Genomic DNA, 23,658 nt, shown 5'->3' on the forward strand with positions numbered 1-23,658 from the left:
ACCTGTGAAACCATCTGGTCCTGGACTTTTGTTTGTTGGAAGATTTTAAATCACAGTTTCAATTTCATTACTTGTGATTGGTCTATTCATATTTTCTGTTTCTTCTTGGTTCAGTCTTGGAAGTTTATACCTTTCTAAGAATTTGTCCATTTCTTCCATGTTGTCCATTTTATTGGCCTAGAGTTGCTTGTAGTAGCCTCTTAGGATGCTTTGTATTTCTGCGGTGTCTGTTGTAACTTCTCCTTTTTCATTTCTAATTTTATTGATTTGAGTCCTCTCCCTCTTTTTCTAGATGAGTCTGGCTAATGGTTTGTCAATTTTGTTTATCTTCTCAAAGAACCAGATTTAGTTTTATTGACTTTTGCTATTGTGTTCTTTGTTTCTATTTCATTTATTTCTGCTCTGATCTTTATGATTTCTTTCCTTCTGCTAACTTTGTGTTTTGTTTGTTCTTCTTTCTCTAGTTCCTTTAGGTGTAAGGTTAGATTGTTTACTTGAGATTTTTCTTGTTTCTTGAGGTAGGCTTGTATAGCTATAAACTTCCCTCTTAGAATTGCTTTTGCCATATCCCATAGTTTTTGGATCACCGTGTTTTCATTGTCATTTGTCTCTAGGTGTTTTTTGATTTCCTCTTTGATTTCTTGAGTGATCTCTTGCTTATTTAGTAACGTATTGTTTAGCTTCCATGTGTCTGTGTTTTTTACATTTTTTTCCCTGTAATTCATTTCTAATCTCATAGCGGTGTGGTCAGAGAAGATGCTTGATATGATTTCAATTTTCTTAAATTTACTGAGGCTTGATTTGTGACCCAAGATGTGATCTATTATGGAGAATGTTCCATGTGCACTTAAGAAGAAAGTGTAATCTGCTGTTTTTGGATGGAATGTCCTATAAATATCAATTAAATCTATCTGGTCTATTGTGTCATTTAAAGCTTCTGTTTCCTTCTTTATTTTCATTTTGGATGATCTGTCCATTGGTGTAAGTGAGTTGTTAAAATCCCCCACTATTATTGTGTTACTGTCGATTTCCTCTTTAATAGCTGTTAGCACTTGCCTTATGTATTGAGGTGCTCCTATGTTGGGTGCATATATACTTATAATTGTTATATCTTCTTCTTGGATTGATCCCTTGGTCATCATGTAATTACCTCCTTGTCTCTTGTAATATTCTTTACTTTAAAGTCTATTTTACCTGATATGAGTATAGCTACTCCAGCTTTCTTTTGATTTCTATTTGCATGGAATATCTTTTTCTATCTCCTCACTTTCAGTCTGTACGTGTCCCTACGTCTGAAGTGGGTCTCTTGTAGACAGCATATACATGGGTCTTGTTTTTGTATCCATTCAGCAACCCTGTGCCTTTTAGTTGGAGCATTTAATTCATTCATGTTTAATGTAATTATCGATATGTATGTTCCTATGACCATTTTCTTAATTGTTTTGGGTTTGTTTTTGTAGGTTCTTTTCTTTCTCTAAGTGTTTCCTACTTAGAGAAGTTCCTTTAGCATTGTAGAGCTGGTTGGTGGTGCTGAATTCTCTTAGCTTTTGCTTGTCTGTAAAGCTTTTGATTTTTCCATCGAATCTGAATGAGATCCTTGCTGGGTAGAGTAATCTTCGTTGTAGGTTGTTCCCTTTCATCACTTTAAGTATATCATGCCACTCCCTTCTGGCCTGTAGAGTTTCTGCTGAGAAATCGGCTGTTAACCTTATGGGAGTTCCCTTGTATGTTGTCTGTCATTTTTCCCTTCCTGCTTTCAATAATTTTTCCTTGTCTTTAATTTTTGCCAATTTGATTACTATGTGTCTCGGTGTGCTTCTCCTTGGGTTTATCCTGTATGAGACTCGCTGCACTTCCTGGACTTGGGTGGCTATTTCCTTTCCCATGTTAGGGAAGTTTTCGACTATAATCTCTTCAAATATTTTCTATGGTCCTTTCTCTCTCTGTACTCCTTCTGGGACCCCTATAATGCGAATGTCGTTGCATTTAATGTTGTCCCATAGGTCTGTTTGGCTGTCTTCATTTCTTTTCATTCTTTTTTCTTTAGTCTGTTCTGCAGCAGTGAATTCCACCATTCTGTCTTCCAGGTCACTTATCCATTCTTCTGCCTCAGTTATTCTGCTATTAATTCCTTCTAGTGTAGTTTTCATTTCAGTTATTGTATTGTTCACCTCTTTTCGTTTGTTCTTTAATTCTTCTAGGTCTTTGTTAAACATTTCTTGCATCTTCTCAATCTTTGCCTCCATTCTTTTTCCGAGGTCCTGGATCATCTTCACTATCATTATTCTGAATTCTTTTTCTGGGAGGTTGCCTATCTCCACTTCATTTAGTTGTTTTTCTGGGGTTTTATCTTATTCCTTCATCTGGTATATAGCCCTCTGCCTTTTCATCTTGTCTATCTTTCTGTGAATATTGTTTTTGTTCCACAGGATGCAGTATTGTAGTTCTTCTTGCTTCTGCTGTCTGCCCTCTGGTGGATGAGGGTATCTCTGTATTTAATTTTTGATAGTTTGACTAATATGTGTTTTGGCATGTTTCTCCTTGGATTTATCCTGTATGAGACTCTCTGCACTTCTTGGAGTTGATCGACTATTTCCTTTCCCATATTAGGGATGTTTTCAACTATAATCTCTTCAAATATTTTCTCAGTCCCTTTGTTTTTCTCTTCTTCTTCTGGGACCCCTATAATTCAAATGTTGGTGAGTTTAATGTTGTCCCAGACATCTCTGAGACTGTCCTCACTTATTTTCATTCTTTTTTCTTTATTCTACTCTGTGGTAGTTATTTTCAGTGTTTTATCTTCCAGGTCTCTTATCCTTTCTTCTATCTCAGTTATTCTGCTACTGATTCCTTCTAGAGAATTTTTAATTTCATTTATTTTTTTTTCATCATTTTTTGTTTGCTCTTTAGTTCTTCTAGGTCCTTGCTAAACTTTTCTTGTATTTTTTCCATTCTATTTTCAAGATTTTTGATCATCTTTACTATCATTACTCTGAATTATTTTCCAGGTAGACTGCCTATTTCCTCTTCATTTGTTTGGTCTGGTGGGTTTTTACTGTGCTCCTTCATCTGCTGCATATTTCTGTCTTCTCATTTTGCTTAACTTACTATGTTTGATGTCTCCTTTTTGCAGGCTGCAGGTTCATAGTTCCCATTGTTTTTGTGTCTACCCCCAGTGGGTAAGGTTAGTTTAGTGGGTTGTGTAGGCTTCCTGGTGGAGGGGACTGGTGCCTGTGTTCTGGTGGCTGAGGCTGGATCTTGTCTTTGTGGGGGGCAGGACCACATCTGGTAGTGTGTTTTGGGGTGTCTGTGAATTTAGTATGATTTTAGGCAGCCTCTCTGCTAATGGATGGGGTTGTTTTCCTGTCTTGCTAGTTATTTGGCATGGGGTTTCTAGCACTGGAGCTTCCTGGTCATTGAGTGGAGCTGGGTCTTAGTGTTGAGATGGAGATATCTGGGAAAGCTCTCGCCAACTGATACCATGTGGGGACAGGAGGTCTCTGGTGATCCAATGTCCCGAGCTCGGCTCTCCCACCTTAGAGACTCAGGTCTGACACCCGGCTGGAGCAGTAAGACCCTGTTAGCCATATGGCTGCTAGTGTTGGAGGGTCTCCTGCAAAAGTGGGGGGTGGCTGTGACTCACTGCAGGGATAAGGACACTGGCAGTGGAAGTCTGGGAAGTACTCCTTGGCATGAGCCTTCCCAGAGTCTGCCATTAGCCTCACTCAAACTTCTATGTAATATTGGATGTCAGACAACATTGAAGAAAAGTCTACTGTTAAATCCATTGCCTTTTACCTGTAGAGCCTTCAGTAGATTTTCTTTGATTATACAGGGCTTCAGCAAATACACCTCCTATGTACCCTAGGTCGAGGCATCAAACGAGCCTTCTTAGGGAGGTAAGAACCAGGTGGAATCTTGAAGGACAAGCCGTGATTGGCCAGGGTGCAGCAAGCCAGAACCTGCGATGCCAAAGTTTGCATCAGAGAAAGGCTTTATTCATGAGGCAGCCAAGTGAGGAGATGGGTGAACAAATCTCAAATCCCTGTTGGCAAAGTTGAAGGGCTGGAGATGTTTTTGGGATAAAGCTTGGTTGTGGGGAAAGTGGGGAAAAGTGATTGGAGATAAGAAAAAGCTGAGGCACTCCTAGTTCTATACAGGCACAACTAAGCTACCGGCTTCTTCATGGGCCGCGCATCCCTCTCCACATTTTTTACCCTTCTACCTGTGGATACAAATAACAGTGAGGCTCTAAGGTATGGAGGAGCCACAAGATAGAAGCAACTTGGGTTCTGAATCACTGCACACAGGAGAGGCAGACACTGATTAGAAATCTTTAGTTCTGATTGTTATGTGAGTGAGAAACTAATATTTCATGGGGGCACTTTGTTACCACAGCATTGTATAACCTAGGATAATTATAGGGTTAAATGAAGTCACTTAAGCAGTGTCCAGCGAAGCAACTGGGAGCTGGTGGGTGAATGCTCGGTGAATGTTAGCTGTCCTTCAATAGTTAAGGACAAGAACGATGGAGCATGAGAGAGCTGGGTTTAAACTAATCCTGCACTACTTCACTGTGTAATCTTCAACAATTTCCTTAAACAAAGAGTTTTGAATTCCTCATCTGTAAAAAGGGGGATAATATTAATGAAAAGGAAAAATATTATTAAACTTAAGAGAATATGTAGTTTTTCTCTCATTCAGAAGTTTCTCTATTCCTGCACAATTTAACAGTATTTAAGCTGGCTGTTGCTTTTCTTTGCTGCAGTACTGTATAGATTACAGATCTCAGTAGAGGCAGGCTGCTGGGCTCAGGTGCCATTTACTTAAGTGGCATTGAGAATTCCTGTGTCAGAGCTGATCCAACACAGAGACACCTTGGTGAGTCTGCAGTCCTCTGGTAACTGCAGGGCATCTAGGCTGAGTGGGATATCCAGAGTCATAAAACCAGCAACCCTCGAGTCCAGAGGACATCAAGAAAGCACTTACATTTTAACAGATCTCAACAAAGCTTCATAGGACCATAAGCCACCCCCAAATTTTTCCCTTTCCATTATAAGGTAGGTAGAGAAGGAAGTAAACTTGCTTCCACCCACCTGGGAATGTCAGATTCTTTACTACAGGTGTTTCCAGCCACACTGAACATAGCAATGAACCCCTAAATTCCAAATTTCCATGTTTTGTAGCAAGAATCAGGAAATGCTGGTGTAAGCTGTGGGCTCTCTAATGATTGAAGCCCTTTCCATGAATTTGGGGGGACTATGGGGCTGAACTGAGGCCACTGTCAAGGACTGAGATCTGGGGGTTGGAACTGGGGTGGGGTTTCTTCCTTTCTAAGCAGTAAGAGCCAGAGGTTTGTTAGAGAAAATCAGGATGAAACAAGTATGGAACTAAGTCCAAAGGATCTGAGGCCAAATAAGAGGTACTTAGGGGTCCAGGATTTAGGAGTCATATGGGGTTGGGAGTAAAGGGGGAATGTCCAGGGCAAACTCCAAGAACACACTCCAGGAGTCCAATCTGTTTGGCAGTTGTGAGCCAGTCTGGCTCAGAGAGTAAGCAAAGACAGTGAATTTGTGGAGAAGATGGCTTGGTCACACCTGAGAAGGGAGGATGGGAATAGCTGGATAGAAGCCAAGGATGAACGAATGTTAGGATTTCATACAGGAGGAAGAGCAAATATATACACACATTAGCTTTGCAGTGAGGTGGCAGGAAAAACACTGAGCTACCTAAGAGAGGTGCCAAGAAGTCAGCTAGGTTTGCATAATCAGTGGGAAGACACTGTTTCTCCATGTGCTCTTGGCAAATGGCCTGCACGAGAATTGTTTAGGAAAACCATTAAACTGAAGATTCCGGGACCACTGGGATTCTTATTCAACAGAGCACTTTTCTGACCTGCCGGGAATCCAACTTTGGGGTGTCAGGAGGGAGCTTGTGAACATGCTGTTTTAAATCACCCAGGAAGCACTACAGAAGAAGGGAGGGCATGAAGAATGAGCAAGATATTAGGTGGGTAAAAATGCCATTTATGGTTGCTTTAGACTTGTGTCCGGGCCCCCTCTCAATCCTCATGGCCTCCTGAGTTTCATCACCTCTGCTTTGATTTTGGGGACTTGCTTCTCCTTCTTTTCTGCTATTTCCTTCTCCTGGTTCTGTCTTGCTTGTGTCCACCCCACTAAGACCTCAGCTAATAACCTGGGCCTCTCTCCAGAATAAGGCCTGGGGGCAAGTTGATACAGAAGCAACTGGTCCTCCTCACTCTAGATCCCTCTTCAAGGCAAGTGGCTTCTATCAATTATCCTCAGAGGATGTCCGATAAACTCTAGGGGAAAGTCTCCAAGTTACCTGTGCAGTTTGAGCACCAGAGAAAGGGACAGGAAATGACCTCAAGGTGCTTACATGGTATTTGTCTTGATTGTTCTGGCATGACCTTTCCCCCAGTACTAGGCACAATTAGGGTGTTAATAATACTTGCTGGTGGTCCCTTCTCCTCTTTCTTTCTAAGATCCCCATCTGGAAGAATCTATTCTGAATACCAGCACTGTCTCCTAACAAATATGTACTGGGTATTAATAATGTGTTGATAAAAATCAAAGGAAATTATTAATACCATATTTCATAGAATCAAAGAGGCACATATTTATTTTCTTAACAACCACAAATTAATAGAAAACACTGTGTTATAATTTCATTGAGAGTGTTTTTTCCCCTTTAGTGGTATGGTGAATAGTTGATAGTTTCTCAGACTTTATGAAATATGTTACATAGAGACAAGTCTTCTTTCTGTTAAATGTTTGAATGATGATAAGCATTTTGGTTGAGTGAGAGTAATGGGATAAATCATCCTTTATCAGGATGATTTATTTTCTAAGGATACAACAAAATAGAGGCAGTACGATTCAACAAAAAGCATGAAATTTGACATTTGACTGCATGGGGTTTTGAGCCTCAGTTTCTTCATCTGTAAAATGAACACAATGGAATCTACCTCACAGTATGGTTAGAAGTAAATGAAGTTGTGATTTTGATAAGGACTCTAATATGCCATAGAAATCATGGATAATTTCATTCAATAGCTAAATATTAAATACATTTCATTAAGTAGCTACTATTAAATATTAAATATATATTTCATTAAATAGCTAACATTAAATATTAAATATATGTCATTAAACAGCTAGTATTAAATATTAAATATTAAATACATATATTTCTTTAAATAGTTAATATTAAATGTAACCCTAAATCTACTTAGGAAGTAATGCAATGTCTTTTACATAGTTCAGAAGACATTTCAGCTTGTTGCAGGGTTGTCTCTTGAGTTACCGAGAAAGAATCCTCTCTGAATCCTACCATAGGTACTTAAGGCTCAGTAGATGTGGCTGAGAAAACTCTAAGCCTCTGACACCTTCACAATTACTTTAAAAAATTAACCTCTGTCAGAATTAATGGAGAAACACCAGAGCATTTTCCATCATACTGGTGAATAAGACCAGAGGATGCCCTCCATCTCTACTACTATTTAACATTGTGTTGGGAGAACTGGTACACACAAATAAAGAAAAGAAATAAGGAGAACGACTAGTTAAGTAAGTAGGGGCAAAACTATCTCTATTTCCATATGATCTATATTTTAAAAACTCCAAAAAATTAAGAGAAAATTAGTATAAACAACAATAAAATTTAATCAAATAGTTATTTAAGAAAACAATTCAATAGCTTTTATGTATACAAACAATAGTTGTTAGAAGGTGTAATGGAAGAGAAAGAAAGAAACAAACAAACTAGGCATAAACTTAAAAACAAACATTCCAAACCTCTAAGAGGAATAGTAAGTGCTCCTGCAAACACAAAAGGAGACTTGAATGAACTGAAAGACGAGCCATGTTCTGGGCTGGAGAGACAATATTAGAAGAGATTTCTGCAAGAGGGAAGAGATATAGGAACATATGTATATGTATAACTAATTCACTTTGTTATAAAGCAGAAACTAACACACCATTGTAAAGCAATTATACTCCAATAAAGATGTAAAAAATAAAAAAGAAGAGATTTCCTTTGCAATCTCAATAAAAATACTATCAGTTTTTTTTTTTTTTTATTCTGGTACTAGTTGCTTATAAAGCTTAATGGAAAGAACAACAAGCAAAATATCCAAGCAGACCTGAAGACCCTTAAAAATACAAAGAATACAGAAGTGAGAGAGGCTGGTTCTATCAGGTATTAAAATGTGCTACAAAATGAATACCTGTAAGGGAAGAGAGTAAAAACTAGAGAAACAGGAATGGGAGCTAAACTTTTCTGAATATACTTTGTTTTGTAGTTTTGACTTTAGAATCATGTAAACATTTTATATAATTATAAGACAAAATTAAACTTGAAAAAATAAATTCTAAATGCTGAAAGCAAAATGAAACAAAGGAACCCAACCGTTCTATGGGTTAGAGCTTCAACTATAGAGAGGAATTGTCTCTAGACTTTAAAGTATGAGTTAGCATCTATAGAGAGATACATATCTTACAGAAAAAAGGAATTTCAAAATTTCAAAATTCATGAATTAAAAAAATTCATACCAGAAAGCAAAGAAACTATTAAGAACTCAAGAGCCAACTTGAAGTGGTTTTAACGGGTTAAACAAGGGACGATACAAGATTTCAAAGGAATAATTATAACTGAAATAGATTGAAACACTGGGATATATTAAAAAATCCATGAATTCTTAATAATAGTGAGGGACCCCATTAGTCACCTATGAAGGACGCTAGAGAAGTAACTTGTTATTCTGAAAATTGTTTGAAAAAAAGAAAGAATAAAGCATTTTCCAGCCTTTCTTGTACAAATCACACCTCAGGGAACCAAACAGCTGTTAAAGGGAGCTCTTCTTTACAGAAGAACTCTAAATAACAGATAAAGAAGGAATAATAGAATTAGAAAATTACCATTTTGGAAATTCTAATGAAATAATGAATCTAGGCAATGCTCCTCAATAACTTTTAAGACCATAAAAGAGCACCATCCCTTGTAAAACGTTCTTGCTACAAAACAGCCACTGAATCTGATCAAGTCCCAACTAGCTGTTTACAGGGAACACAGAGTGGGGGAAATGTGACAGAACAAACCAGCCTGATTTCTTCAAGTAAAAGAAGTTTCTTCAAGTTTCTTTAATTAAATTGCAAGGAAAAAGAAAAAAAAAGAGGGAGAGAGAACTAACAGATTGAAAGAGACTTCAGAGACATTTCAGTCAAATGCAATGCTTGGACCTTGTTTAGATTCCAATTTGAAAAAAAAAAACTATTAAGTAAATTAGATGGTCACATATGAATAGTGGCAGAACATTTGCTGGCATTAAGGAAGCTTAGATAATATTCTCGGTATAGAAATAGGTTTGTGCTTATGTTTATAGAAAGATTCCTTGTCCTTTAGAGATACATATTGCAGTATTTTCAGATGAAATGGTATGGTGTTTGGGAGAGGACCCCATAGTGACTTACATTGGCCCCAGGCCCTTTTGCCTTCATGGACCCCCTCTTACCATAATAGATTTTGGGGATCCTAAAAATGTTATTGTTTTCTGATGTGAGAAAAAAATGGAAACATTTTATTCAACCTTACAATTTCATTTTTCCTTCTGACTTTAAAAGAAATTAAAACGTTCTTGTAGGTTCTTAAAAGTATCATGTGTTCTGGCACTACGCTTGCTTTACCTAATGAATGAGTGAGCCCTGGTCTGAGATTGGCTTCAAAACGATCTAGTGGTAGTTGGGGGGGGCAGGGTGACAGAAAATGGGTATTGGGAGTACAGATGAAATAAAATTGGCCACAAGTTAATAATGGTTGAGGCTGTGTGATGGGTGTGGGGAGGGGGGTGGGTTATCATAACCCACTACTTTTATGGATGTTTAAAATTTTTCATAATAAATAAATTAAAGCATCAATTTCTGAAAAGTACTTATTTGAATGCTTTTAAAAAACTTTTCCCATAGAGGAGGAAAAAAATAAATAAAACCAAAAGAAAAACCTGGTTTTATTTAAACTTGGTGCTAGTGTGGACCCTGAATAAAAGAGATTTAAAGATATCAAGTCTCGGGGCTTCCCTGGTGGCGCAGTGGTTGAGAATCTGCCTGCTAATGCAGGGGACACGGGTTCGAGCCCTGGTCTGGGAGGGTCCCACATGCCGCGGAGTAACTAGGCCCGTGAGCCACAACTACTGAACCTGCGCGTCTGGAGCCTGTGCTCCGCAACAATAGAGGCCGCGACAGTGAAAGGCCTGTGCACCACGATGAAGAGTGGCCCCTGCTTGCCACAACTGGAGATAGCCCTCACACAGAAACGAAGACCCAACACACAGCAAAAATAAATAAATTAATTAATAAACTCCTACCCTCAACATCTTCTTAAAAAATATATATATATATATCAAGTCTCATTTGGGACAAAGACCTCATTATGAGAGTTTTGCCAAGACTGAGAATCTAAATGGACAGAGGGTTTTAAAATGTTTTCTTTTCTGGTCTTTTTTTTTTTTTTTTTTTTTTTGATGTGGACCATTTTTAAAGTCTTTATTGAATTTGTTACAATATTGCTTTTGTTTTATTTTTTTGGCCGTGAGCCATGTGGGATCTTAGCTCCCTGACCAGGGATAAAACCCACACCCCCTGCATTGGAAGGCAGATCCTTAACCACTGGACCACCTGGGAAGTCCCCAGATTTTTTAATTTAAAAGTTCACTTTCTGGGTTTTCTTGGTGGTGAGGAGTTGCTGCCTGCCAATATGGTACCATTTTATTTCAGAGAAAGCTGAATGGGAACAACATTATGAGCATTTCTCAGTGGCCTTTGTGATGAAATAATCAATACAGATAAAGGGCAATACAGGAAGTCTCTCCAGCTTTTCAGAAAAGCTGCATTTGGTGATTGTGAGCAGGTGAGTGATGATATTGGGTTTGTCACCTAATGAGCTCAGCACACCTGTGTGGGGGGATTCCCCCTTCCCCCCCCCCCCCCACTGCACCTGCCAGTGACGCACTGCTGACCTCTTAGCACCTCCCTGCTCCTCTGTCCATTCACTCCAGAAACAGTTACTGAGTATCTGCTCTGTGCCGAGCGCTGGGCTGGATGCCTGGATACACAGGGGAAAAAACATGGTTCTCACCCTGAAGGGGCAAACTGGGAAGAAAGAGTCACCTGCTGGGGAAAGAGATGGAAACGGAAATGTTCCAAACAAGTGAAGTATCTCTATGAGGTGGGTACAGAGGGCTAGAGGGCACCCATAGAAGCTAAAGAGATCAGGGAAGGTTTCTGGAAGTGGAGGGATATTGGAGAGACCTGAAGGAAAGTAGCAGATGATGATAATCCAAGAAAAGCAGAAGAATGAAGAAGGCATCAGGCAGAGAGAGGCATGTGCCCAGCCCTGAAGGCTTGGAGAGGGCAGGGTGGGTATGAGTGCTGGGCAGAGAAAAGGTGGTGGAGGGGAGGCTGGGTGGTGGAAGGTGGTGGGGGGCACTGAGCCGCGCAAGGACTGTAATGAAGGAGCAAATATCTGTACCAGGAGTTCTCAGTGTGGGCTGGGACCAGCAGCATTAGCGTCACTCAGGAATTGTAGAATGCAAATTCTCAGGCTCACTCCAGACCCACCTAATCAGAAACCCTGGGGATAACACCTAACAATCTGCGTTTTAACAAGCCTTCTAGGTGATTCTGACGCATTGGTCTAAATGATTTTACCCTCCAGGGGACATTTCATAATGTCTGAATACACTTTTGGCTGTAAGACTGATGGGGGTGAAGTATTACTACAAGTGTTTAGTAGCCTGGGATGCTGCTAAACATCCTACAATGCACAGGACAGGTCCCCACAACAAAGTCCAAATGTCAATGGTACAGCTGTTGAGAAATCCTGATCCTCCCTTTCTCTGTCTCTCTCTCCTTGCTTCCTTCATTCCTTTCCTTTTCCTTCCTCCCTCTCTCCCTCTCTCTCTTTCTCTCTCTCTCCTTTATTCCCACTTGTCCTCTACAGACAGCAGAGCACTCAAAAGGCCACAAAATGCTCCTTTTCTGCATTTTAATTTATTCAGTTACAGATAACCCTCCCCTTTTATCTGATAACTCACCATGACTAAGTTGACCTATGGCTAATGTAGGCATTATCTTATTTCTCCCAAAAGGGTCCATTTATCTCCCTGGGACTGGGATGGGGTGGCTCAGAGTATAGGTGACAATCCCCAACCCAGGCCTGAAGCTGTAGGTCTTGGCAACTGTGAATATGAGCTTATACACGAGGCCCAAACAGCCAGGAGTCCTGATTTTGGCATGAAAGACAATTCCAGTGGGCTTGGAGGCTCCCACAGGAGATATTAGGGACAACTCTGAGCAGCTCCTCCAGACCACAGAAGTAAGCATGTCCAAAGATAGTACAAAGTCCAAACAAAATGGTTTTAAACAAAGATGTAAAGTCACATTAAGAGTTTGGGACTAACCAATGGATAGGATTCTAAACTGATGGATGACATTGACAAATGCAAATAATTATATCCATCAGAAGAAGGTTTACAGGGCAAAAAGAGTGAGGAAAGTGTAAAGTTACAAAGACAAACATTGGCAGTGCCCATCTAACACTTTCCAGGGGAGTTGGTGCCCCCAACATGAATGTTTAGTCTGCCTAACAGACATATAATCCCATTGGGGTGGTAGGTGTCCCAGGCTTTTAAGGTCTCAAGCCATTAACCACCTCCATTATCCAGCTTCCCTGGCTCTGCTTTTAGGCTGTCACACAACCTTCTGAAAACTGTCTTCCCCATGGTTTGCTCACATGGAGAAAATGCTCTGGTAAAGCTGATATGAATGTTGAGTCTGCTTGAGGGTCATGTTTCTCACTGAACATGAACCTGTTGGCCTTTTGATTTATAGCTCTGGCCTCTATTGAATTTACTCAGTCGTCCTGAGTTGGTAGAGTCACCTCTGGGACACTGACAACATGGAGCTTCTGGACTTCCAAGGTAGAGAGAGGGCCAGACGAGGGACCATAAGGAATGACTCTGGGAGTCTGCTTCAGGCACTTAGCCTATTGTCCTCCTTTGATCGTCCTGACTCTTATAATGAGTCTTTTCTTCCAACTTCTACATTCCCATGATTCTCAAAAAGCCTGTGTGGTAGACTGAAAAAAGTGGCCACCATACTCTGCAGCTCCTCCCGCCAAGAGGTAGAGTCCATGTCCTATTTCCTCATCCCTGAATCTGGGATGGCTGTGTGACTGGCCAATAGAACGCAGAGGAAGTGACCTCATGTGAGTCTGAGACTGGGCCTCGAGACGTGCATGTTTTGTCCTGGCTCTTTTGGACCCTAAGGTTGCTGAGTGTGTAAGTCAAGCTAGCCTGCTGATCGATGAGAGACAAATGGCCCCGCCACCCTGATCATTCCAGATGACAGCCAGACAAACTCCAGAAGCAGAGGTGTCCTGCTCAGGTACAGCTGACTGCAAATACATGAGGAAGTCCATGCAAGACCAAGAAAAGAGCCTCCTAGATGAACTCAACTTGACAATGTACAGAATCATAAGCTAAATAAATGGCTATTGTTTTAAGCATTAAATTTTGGAGTAGTCTGTCATGCAGTGGTAGATAACTGATAACAACAGTATTTATGTTTTTAATAACTCCCAAATATACCCTGAACTTATTGCCACAGTTTCTCTCCTAGAGGCCATGGGATTTGCCACTTAACGTAACATGATTGAGATTTATCTCATGTTATCTCAGGAGCTTCGATGGCTCCAGCAGAAAGGAGAGCCCTTGTTTCTTCCATCAAGATGCTAAGAGATTTGGGTAAATGATACAGAAGATTTGGGGTTTGCCAACATTCACTTGAAGAGAAAGAGGAGGGGTAAATATGTAAAATTACATTTCTCAGACAGACAGATTTCTGACCTTCAGCCGGCGGTCGGGATCTCCACTGCATAGAGAATTTACTGATACTTTGAATGATTTCCAGGCTGGGCTTAAGTTATTCATCACAACCTGAGGAAAAAAGGAGAGGAGTGGTGGGTGGGAGAGTAAGTGCTTGACATTTTCACATTTCAACATAAAAACTGCTTGAGAAACACTGTGGTGCTTATGATAAGGACAATTGTCTGGAAAAGGTGCCTTAATGAAAACTTGGAGTAGTAAACCTTTCAAGGGTGCCCACTAGGTGGATCGTTATGGGCAGAACTCTTGCGGTCACTGGCCTGGCTGTTATTTCATGAATAATGACAATAATATTGTCCAGTATGTGGATGCTGGAGAAGACCCCTTCTATATCAAAAGGGGTTGGGATTAAGGAGATGGGCTGCCTCTGCCTCTGATAAGGTATCGCCAGTTCTGTAGGACTGTCAGTCCTATGGCATAAATTCTCTTCTAATGAGGTCAGCATACGTAAAGCCTGTTGGTGTGTGTGGGGGGTGTGTGGCAGGACAATTCTGCTGCTGAAGAACTGAGCAGTCTTTGGTGACCTGTGACCTTGGTTAGATCAGATTGCAAGTCAGAAGAAAAGTTTCTAGAAGAAAAATCCCAGGAATACATTTATACTAGGTATGCTCGGAAGGCATAACAGGGCAGATCTTCAGGATCACAAACTAAGACTGCAATATTGTGAAACCCTTTTAAAAGCAGTTTACTAATCATGAACTTGGCTAAATCCTGCCTGAGGGTCTATTCGAGTCAAGTCTTATTCTGCCATCAGATGATTCAGTAATTCAATTTGGTTTAGCGTATGAGTATTTGCTCTGTGCCTAAGATTGTACTGTGTACTCTAGGGCAGGGGCTACCAAAGTGTGGTTCCTGGACCAGCAGGAACTTGGTAAAAATGCAAATGTCTAGATTCCACCGAGACCTACTGACAGAAACTCTCGAGGTGGGCCGTTAGGTGATTCTGATGCATGATATTTGAGAACCACTGCTCTAGGGGACATACAAACGAAGTTAAATGGAGTTCTGTCATATTGACTTTTCTTCCTATGAAGTTTTTAGTTAGCAGAGCCTTAGAATTGTAAAAAAATTAATTCTCTATCTACATAACATAATTATTTTATAAGTGATTCCCTCTTCTCCTGAATTCCTTAATATAATGATGAATTATTGATTATACTGTAGGCTCATTATTACATTTCCTTTAATGCATTAAAAAGTAGAAAAATAATGTTCCTATGTGACTGCTTTTTGTTCTCATTCGCTGAATGAGCAAAGTGATAGTGAGAAGAAAAGTTAGATAAAATTGTTTTGGTTAATTTAAATTTCTCACCCTTGTATAGAAATACTAAAAAGTGAAGATGTTTCATTACAACAGTTTCATAAAACTCAATAGCAGATCAAAATTTCAACTAGAAATTTCCGCTGAAATTAAAATCTCTGTGTGTGTGTGTATGCACACACACACATGTGCTTACCCAGAAAGAAAGGTATTGCCTGGTATTTTTTTTGTATCTATTGAGTAAGAAAGAGGAAAAATCAATGTTATGTTGATTGACTCATTGGAAAACTTCACAATCACAATTCTTATGAGATTCCAGGAGCCCCTCACAATGGGGTATGGGGAAGAGTTAGAGGGGAACAGGGGAATTTACCTCTTCTTGGAGGGATGCCGTCAGGAGTGAAGAAGAAGTCTAACAATATGCCACCCCTCTTCTTTCTCCCTGCACATTCAAGTCCCCGTGCACTGGCTCGAGAAAAGTCATGAATGGGTACGACTTCTGATTCTCCCCAACATTTAGTTACTTCTCCTGAGAGAACTTTGTCCCACCAAAGGAATCTTTATGTGGGAAAAAGTTCTATTTGGTGATGGTGATGGGGTGCCACTCAGGGAAACCATCCCAGTTGCATTTGAAACTATTCCCCAGGGAATAGTTTGTGACTGTCCAAAGAATCACATTATACTATCACAGGGAGTGGACATAACTATCAATATTCAACTCCATTCATGTATTCATTCTTTAGTAGACACACTTTATTAAATGCTAACCATGTACCAGATGACATCCACAGAACTAGCCCGTCCAAGACTATTTGATTCTTGTTTACCTTAAATATGACATGAAAAGTTCCCCTAATGCTACCTGCAACTCTGCTACTTCAGGAAAAAGGAAATGGATTTCCAGTGTAGGGTATGGGAACACAGCACCCCACTATCATCCTGAGAGAGTCATAAGAGTTCCTTCTTCCTTTACCCCACACTGGAAGCACATTTTTCTCTCAGCTCCAAGCCATTCCTCCTTATCAATGCACTTCTCACCCCCACACAGTCTCTCTTGAACTGGCTTGTATATAAAATAAAATAAAAAGTGGAGACTAGGGTTGGTTGTTAAGTGGGTGTGTGGTGGTGGGTAGTGGGGGTGGGATAGTGAAGGATAAGATTCAGAGTCACGTGGAGAGAATGTAGGAGGGTGAGAGGGAGATGCAGCCAGACCAAATGCCTGCTGATACAGGACAGCCATTCGTACGACAGATCTGACATCAGTCCCGTGTATGGACTTTCCCTGGGGAGGCACATTGGCTTCTCAAATTGCAGCAAAGCTCAGGGTCAAACTCAATTCAAACCTCAGCTCTCCCCCTTGCTCACTGGGAAGGTGACTTGACCTCCTCAAAGTTCAGTTTCTTCAACTGTAAAATGGGGTAATAATAATCATGTCGATGCATAGTTGTGAGAAGTAAATAAAATGATGCATATGAGATCAGTCAGTCAAATGCTTGGTACCTAGTCATGTTTATTAAATATTAGCTAGTAGTCATCTTTTTATTATTAATAAGTTGCTGGCTTTCTGCATTAAAGGTTAATAATGGAAAATCTGGGTGAGAAAGGGTCTCCTCTTATAACACCCACATTGAGAATAAAGAGCCCTTCAGGCCTTGAGGTTTAGCTACAGACATTAAGAAAGGGAAGGGGTTTCTCAAAACAGGTCAGTGTTTCATCTTAAAGAGACGAGATGGCACAGCTGAAGACGGCTCTTCTCACCTCAGTTCGGTGCACAAGCTGCTGAGTTGCATCATCATTCATTCGAAAAATTTCCAGAAATGGGTCAGACTTACTGAAGAAATCCTACAATAAATAAGCAGAAATGAGTTGCTTCCCTACCCCCTGCACAAACACATTTGATCCAGCCCTGGATAAAATACCCCTGAATTTGACCCTTCCTTGCTTTATTCTTCCTCCCTGAGACCCACCTTTGGCTAGAATGAGCTGTATCTTAACGCCGAGTCCTTTGAGAAGTAAGGATTGGTTGACTGAAATCCCAAGTAGCCTTCAAAGATCCACCCAAATGCTGGTTCTCTAAGAAGCAGTGTATCTGCTGTCTTAAACATGTTAATTCTAGTTATTGTAAAGTCTATGTCTGATGACTACAGTATCTGGATCACTGTGGGTCTGTTTTTATTATGTTTCTCCACTCTGCCTCTTGTTATGCTTGTTAATTGTTGATTAAATACTAGACACTGTGTAAAAAAAATTATAAAGGCTATAGATGAGTCTTCAGCTTCTGGCAAGCAATTAGAATGGGGGCAGTCACCTGAATCCAATTAGGATTGAGCTCTTTAGAGCCTGGTTTCTTCAAAAGTCTTTAAAGGCCCGACCTATTTCTGATTCCTTTATTCCTTGGGTATAATCCTTAAATGGCTCTCACTCAAAAACTCACTGTTTATGAGGACTGTTTCTTCTTGACAAGCCCTCAAGGCTCATTTCTGTTTGTGAGACTCTGAAAGACTGTTTACTTCCATAATCTCTTGGTTCTATAGTTATTGGTTCAGTTTCTGTCTATGCTGCTACTTGCTAATTAGTGAATGCCTTGAGGGGATAAGTCACTCCAAGGGTTGGGCTGCTTCCCTTCTCTACAACTAACCCAAGCTCTCCCTGAAGTCCTGAACTCCAGTTTTACTTCCCCAACTCCATGATACTATTAAAAGCACTGCTCAGTTTCTCTGTTTCTTAGTAGCTATTTTCTGCTAGGCTTCCCAGCTTCTCTATCCCTGGGTTTTATGAATCAGCCTTATGGAATTGCCTTAAGTGGAAAATCTGCATAGAATGTCTGAATCACCTCAGTGGATTTCTCTTCTCTCCAACTTCTCTGACCCTGAATCTTGACTGCCTTAAGACCCTCAAACAGATGTCTCTTGTATCTTGTCCAGTGTTTATAGTTGTTTTCAGTGGTAGAGTAATGTAAAACAAACAGGCACTTTAATACTGGAAGCAGATCTGTCCATATCCTTCTTTTAAACTTGGCTTATTACACTGATAGATTATAAACTCTCAGACAGGAGTAATTATATCTTATTTTCCTTTATATTTCTACCATAGCACATCTTCCATAGCATCTAGCTTTTAGTGGCACACAGTGTTTACTGAATGTATGAATAAACACATAAATGGATGAGCGAATGACAAGAAAACCAGGTACAGAATAGGAGGCTATCTCAGCAACAGCTTTGGTCATCACGTTCTTACTATGTATTTCACTAGGTAATTCCCTGCCCCAGAAATCTAGACAGCAGCAAAGCAGAATAAAGTCTATAGCCATCCTAGTCTTTAGCTCGACACAATACTCTCAGGGGATATGCTGATCATGGAGCCCTTATGCTTGATATTAAGATACAAGGAAGGATAAAACCTTTTCTCATCCCTCCAAAGGGCCATAAACATAACAAAGGGTTAAGTATTAATGAATGAATGAATGAATGAATAACAGAGAAGAGGGAAATCAATGGATTTTGACTGCATAATATGGTTGTGAGGAGGATGTTTCTAGGGAGGGAATGGTGTGAGTGAAGGTATAAAAGAGTAAACATGGAAAGGACACACCAAGTAGCTGAATTACCCTGCAGCCTCAGGATGTGTAGGGGAGGAATCTGAGGCAGTACTGGTGGAGGTGGCTCCATGAGGTGAAGGGCCTTAAATGCACATCTGGTGTTTGCACTTACCTGAGAGGCAGTTGGGAGCCACTGAAGGATTTTGACCAGGAAAAAATAACATGGTTGGCTCTGTAGTGAAAACTTTGTAGAATACCTTAGAAGGAGGAGGGAGATGGGGATATCTGTCTTCCCTTTGGCTGTCCTCCCTACCCAACCAGGATCAAACACCCAGAGTCTGAAAAATACCCCTCTGCCCTATTTCTGAAGGTGCCTGATTGACAAAACAGAGTTTGTCAGTAAGTCTGCCCTGCAAAACTTGTCTCTCCACAAAAATGGCCCCTGCTTTCCTCCCAGACACACTTCTATCTGATTGTTACCACTATGTGTAGCTGAGTGGAATTTTATGGGGCCTCCCCAGGACAGGCACTTCACCCATATCCTCTGCTTTAGCTTCTCTCTGAAGTACCCAGATAACAGTATTTGAGGCACATTTCCTGAGTTGTTTTACAGATGTGAAAACCTCCCACTAAATGGAAGATGTTAACTACTTGATGACCTGGAGCCTCCTGGAGGCTAAGGATTCATAATGTTAACCCCTGTGACACCACCCTGTTACCTCTCCATCAGCCAGTCAGAGAATTGTGCATGAGCTGATTACATACCCTGCAACCCCTTCTCTCCCCGGGCATTTAAAAAATGCTTTGTGGAGGGAATTCCCTGGCGTTGCAGTGGTTAGGGTTCTGAACTTTCACCACCTTTCACTGGAGAGGGTGAGGGTTCAATCCCTGGTCAGGAAACTAAGATCCTGAAAGTCAAATGATGTGGCCAAAAAAAAAAGCTTTGCTGAATTTTAGAACATAAGCCACCCGTCTCCTTGCATGACGCTGCAATAAATCTTTCTCTGCTCCAAACTCCGATGTTTCAGTTTGTTTGGACTCACTGTTCATCGGGCACACGTACTTGCACTAACGTACATATCTGCTCAAGACATTTGCCCCTCGAACCTATTTCTGTTTCAATACTCATGTTAGAGAACCAGAGCCTCCCTCCCCAATTCCTAGTGTGGGCACTTTAGCTTGTTCTGCGTGCCCTTGGGGCCCTTCTCCAGGATCCGCAGGCTTTGACCCCTGAGATAGATTGTTGGTCCCTCAGGAAATGTATATATCAATTGTACTTAAGAATTGCTCAACACACTTGAGGAATGCTATCAGTTATTTTTCTTCTTCCTTTTATTGATAATTTTAAATGTTTGCTATCGTTTTTTCAAAAAATAGAAAATATAGAAAGAAGAAAAATGTAGCCCATAATCCCACCCATAATACCACAACTATCAATAACATTTTGATAAATTTTTTTCTAGAATCTAGACATAATTTTCTTTCTTTCTTTTAAAAAATATTTGTGGGTCTTCCCTGGTGGCTCAGTGGTTGAGAGTCTGCCTGCCGATGCAGGGGACACAGGTTCGTGCCCTGGTCCAGGAAGATCCCACATGCCATGGAGTAGCTAGGCCCGTGAGCCATGGTCACTGAGCCTGTGCATCCAGAGCCTGTGCTCTGCAATGGGAGAGGCCACAACAGTGAGAGGCCCGCGTACCACAAAAAAATAAAATAAATAAAATAAATAAAAAATACTTGTAATTGTACACTATATACACTTTGGTACCCTATTTTTTCCTCTTGGAAGTATATTGCAATGTTTTTTCTGCTTTATTTCACATGATGTTTAGGATTGACATGGAGTTGTCAGGAGGATGTACTGTAACAGGGAAGAGCAAAATCTGACTCCATGTTGGATCTGTTTCTTTGACTTTAACCTTTGCTTTTCATTGCTTTTGTTAGTATAATCATACATAATGGTCTGCGTCAGGGAACCCTGCCCCTCTGCCTAAACGTTAAACTAATGGGCCTTTGTTCAGCTCACAGGGAGACAATCTGACCCTGCCCACCTATGAATGGCTGTAGAAAGGAAGAAATTCTCACATACCCTCCCCAATGCTGGCCAAGCCAGGCAAAACTAACGGCCCTTTTACTTTACTTCCTCACCTCCTCCCCATCTCTGTTCTATAAAAGAAGCTGGCATCCAGAGCCCGGTAAGATGGTTTGGGGGACACTAGTCTGCCATCTTCTTGGTCTTCCAGCTTTCCGAATAAAGTCGCTATTCCTTGCCTCAACATCTCATCTCCCGATTTATTGGTCTGTTGTGTGGCGAGCAGAGTGAGCTTGGACTTGGTAACAGTACTATAAATCAAGAAAAGAAAGATCAGGATATAATCTTTGTTTTCAAGTAAATAAAAAATCTAACATGTAGCACACTGGCTTTCAAATCCTGATTCCACTATGTACAGTCTGGGTGAGCTCGACAGGATGTTTAATTTTTCCATGTCTCAGTTTCTTTATCCATAAATGGAGAGGGTATCACCTTTTCCTCATAGCAATGCAGAAGGATTATAGTTGCTGATACACCTAAGTGTTGAGTCCAGTGCCTGGCACATGGTCAGCACTCAGAAAGCACTACTGCTATTAATTATTACCAATAAAAGAGAGAATGCTTGAGGACACTTAGTAAAGCACTATACAAATACCAGGGATGATTACTATTTTTTTAAAATGTTAGTAAGAGCTCTTTTTTTAATATAAATTTATTTATTTTTGGCTGCATTGCGTCTTCGTTGCTGCACATGGGCTTTCTCTGGGGCTACTCAGAGAAAGCAGGGGTTACTCTTCATTGTGGTGCGCAGGCTTCTCATTGCGGTGGCTTCTCCTGTTGTGGAGCACAGGCTCTAGGCACATGGGTTTCAGTAGTTGTGGCATGCTGGCTCAGTAGTTGTGGCTCATGGGCTCTAGAGCACAAGCTCAGGAGTTGTTGTACACAGGCTTATTTGGTCCACGGCATGTGGGATCCTCCTGGACCAGGGCTTGAACCTGTGTCCCCTGCATTGGCAAGTGGATTTTTAACCCCTGTGCCATCAGGGAAGCCCCAGGGATGATTAATATTAAGAAGGCATCTGAGTTCTGAAAATAAAACAACTCATAAGCAGCTCAAATACATCTAAAATGTACACTCAGAGATTCATAGTTAAAAACAACAAATCTGGGCTTCCCTGGTGGCGCAGTGGTTGAGAGTCCGTCTGCCGATGCAGGGGAAACGGGTTCGTGCCCCAGTTCGGGAAGATCCCACATGCCGCGGAGCGGTTAAGCCCGTGAGCCATGGCCGCTGAGCCTGCGTGTCCGGCACCTGTGCTCCACAACGGGAGAGGCCACAACAGTGAGAGGCCCGCATACCACAAAAAAAAAAAAAAAAAAAACAAATCTGTGTCTAATTGTTTGGTTACTTGACCACAATCTGGAATTTTCAGCTTCCTTTGCTTGATCATCAGCATTAAGATGGCCCTTGGGACAGTTCAGTACAATGAAAATTAATGATATAGGCATTTTACTGAAGTTTTGCTATGGTAAAATGTTTTAATAACTTGGAGGCTATGTCCCTGATCTTTTAGTCCAATATGAAAGAAATTTAGTCAGGTGAGAGGTCAGTAAGCAATCAGCAGAGGTTTGAAAGAGAAAAGGAAGCAGTGCATAGCCATGACAGTGATCATGAAAACAGAATATTGGAACTAGAAAAGATTGTTTGAATGATATGGGGTCATATCCAGATTCTATAGCTTCCTTGCCTTGCAACTTTGGGCAAATTCTTTGACCTCACTATGCATCATCTGGAGACTGGAAATAATAAGACCCATTTTTAAGAATATGGTGAGTTTGGGAGGTAATGTAGTTAGATACCTGACACCTGGTACATTGTAGATGCTCATGAATGATAATTTGCTTTCATTAATGCAGGCTGGATTAGTTTTAAGGCAGGCATACCTGAACATAGTAAAATCACAGCGCAGCACGAGAGAGTTAATGTTGCTATAGAACAGGGGTCAGCAAAGTATGGTAGGTGGCCCAAATTCAGCCCACTGCCTGTTCGTTTGAGGTTTTTTTTAGTTTTTTAAAAATTTATTTATTTACTTTTTGGCTGTGTTGAGTCTTTGTTGCTGTATGTGGGCTTTCTCTAGTTGCAGGAAGTGGGGGTTACTCTTTATTGCAGTGCATGGGCTTCTCATTGTGGTGGCTTCTCTTGTTACAAAGCATGGGCCCTAGAGCACACAGAGTTCAGTAGTTGTGGTGTGTGGGCTCAGTAGTTGTGGCTTGCAGGCTCTAGAGCACAGACTTGGTAGTTGTAGTGCACGGGCTTAGTTGCTCTGTGGCATGTGGGATCTTCCTGGACCAAGACTTGAACCCGTGTCCCCTGCATTAGCAGGCAGATTCTTAACCACTGTGCCAGCAGGGAAGTCCCATACTGCCTGCTTTTGTGAATAAAGTTTTATTAGAACATCGCCATGCTCATTCATTTACGTATTGTCTATGGCTGTTTTCATGCTGCAAAGGCAAAGATGCATAGTTGGGACAGAGACCATACAACCTGCAAGTCTAAACTATTCACCATCTGACCTTTATAGGAAATGTTTCCCAACCTCTCCTTCAGAGACAGATTCAACTGCTTATACAGCACCCCATTGAACTAGCATCATGGCAATATTAAAAAATACAGCTTATAATGATCATGATTACATACATGAAGAGCACCACGTGAGAATCAGTTCCAACACGCTGTCGTGAATACTTTCTTAGGAAAGGGAGGAGAAAGAACACTTTGTCAGCTTGAATGTTCCAAAGGGATTACATTCATATCTCTACTTGTTAGATTAATCACCAACTAGCTGCTAATGTAATAAATGTGATTTAGGA

At 40.8% G+C, this 23,658-nt stretch overlaps 1 protein-coding gene across 1 annotated transcript in view; it reads right to left on the reverse strand.

The window, feature by feature from the left end:
• The window catches only part of CPNE4 (copine 4), a 572,759-nt gene that overhangs the window by 127,537 nt on the left and 421,564 nt on the right, over positions 1 to 23,658 (reverse strand). Inside the window, exons 6-7 of the mRNA XM_079922482.1 lie at positions 16,980 to 17,063; positions 13,922 to 14,011 (exon numbers count right to left, since the gene is read on the reverse strand). Coding sequence (XP_079778608.1) covers positions 13,922 to 14,011; positions 16,980 to 17,063 — 174 coding nt within the window. The remainder of the gene's footprint in view (positions 1 to 13,921; positions 14,012 to 16,979; positions 17,064 to 23,658) is intronic.

The sequence above is a fragment of the Stenella coeruleoalba genome, assembly GCF_951394435.1.
Source record: "Stenella coeruleoalba genome assembly, chromosome: 5".
Taxonomy (NCBI): domain Eukaryota; kingdom Metazoa; phylum Chordata; class Mammalia; order Artiodactyla; family Delphinidae; genus Stenella; species Stenella coeruleoalba.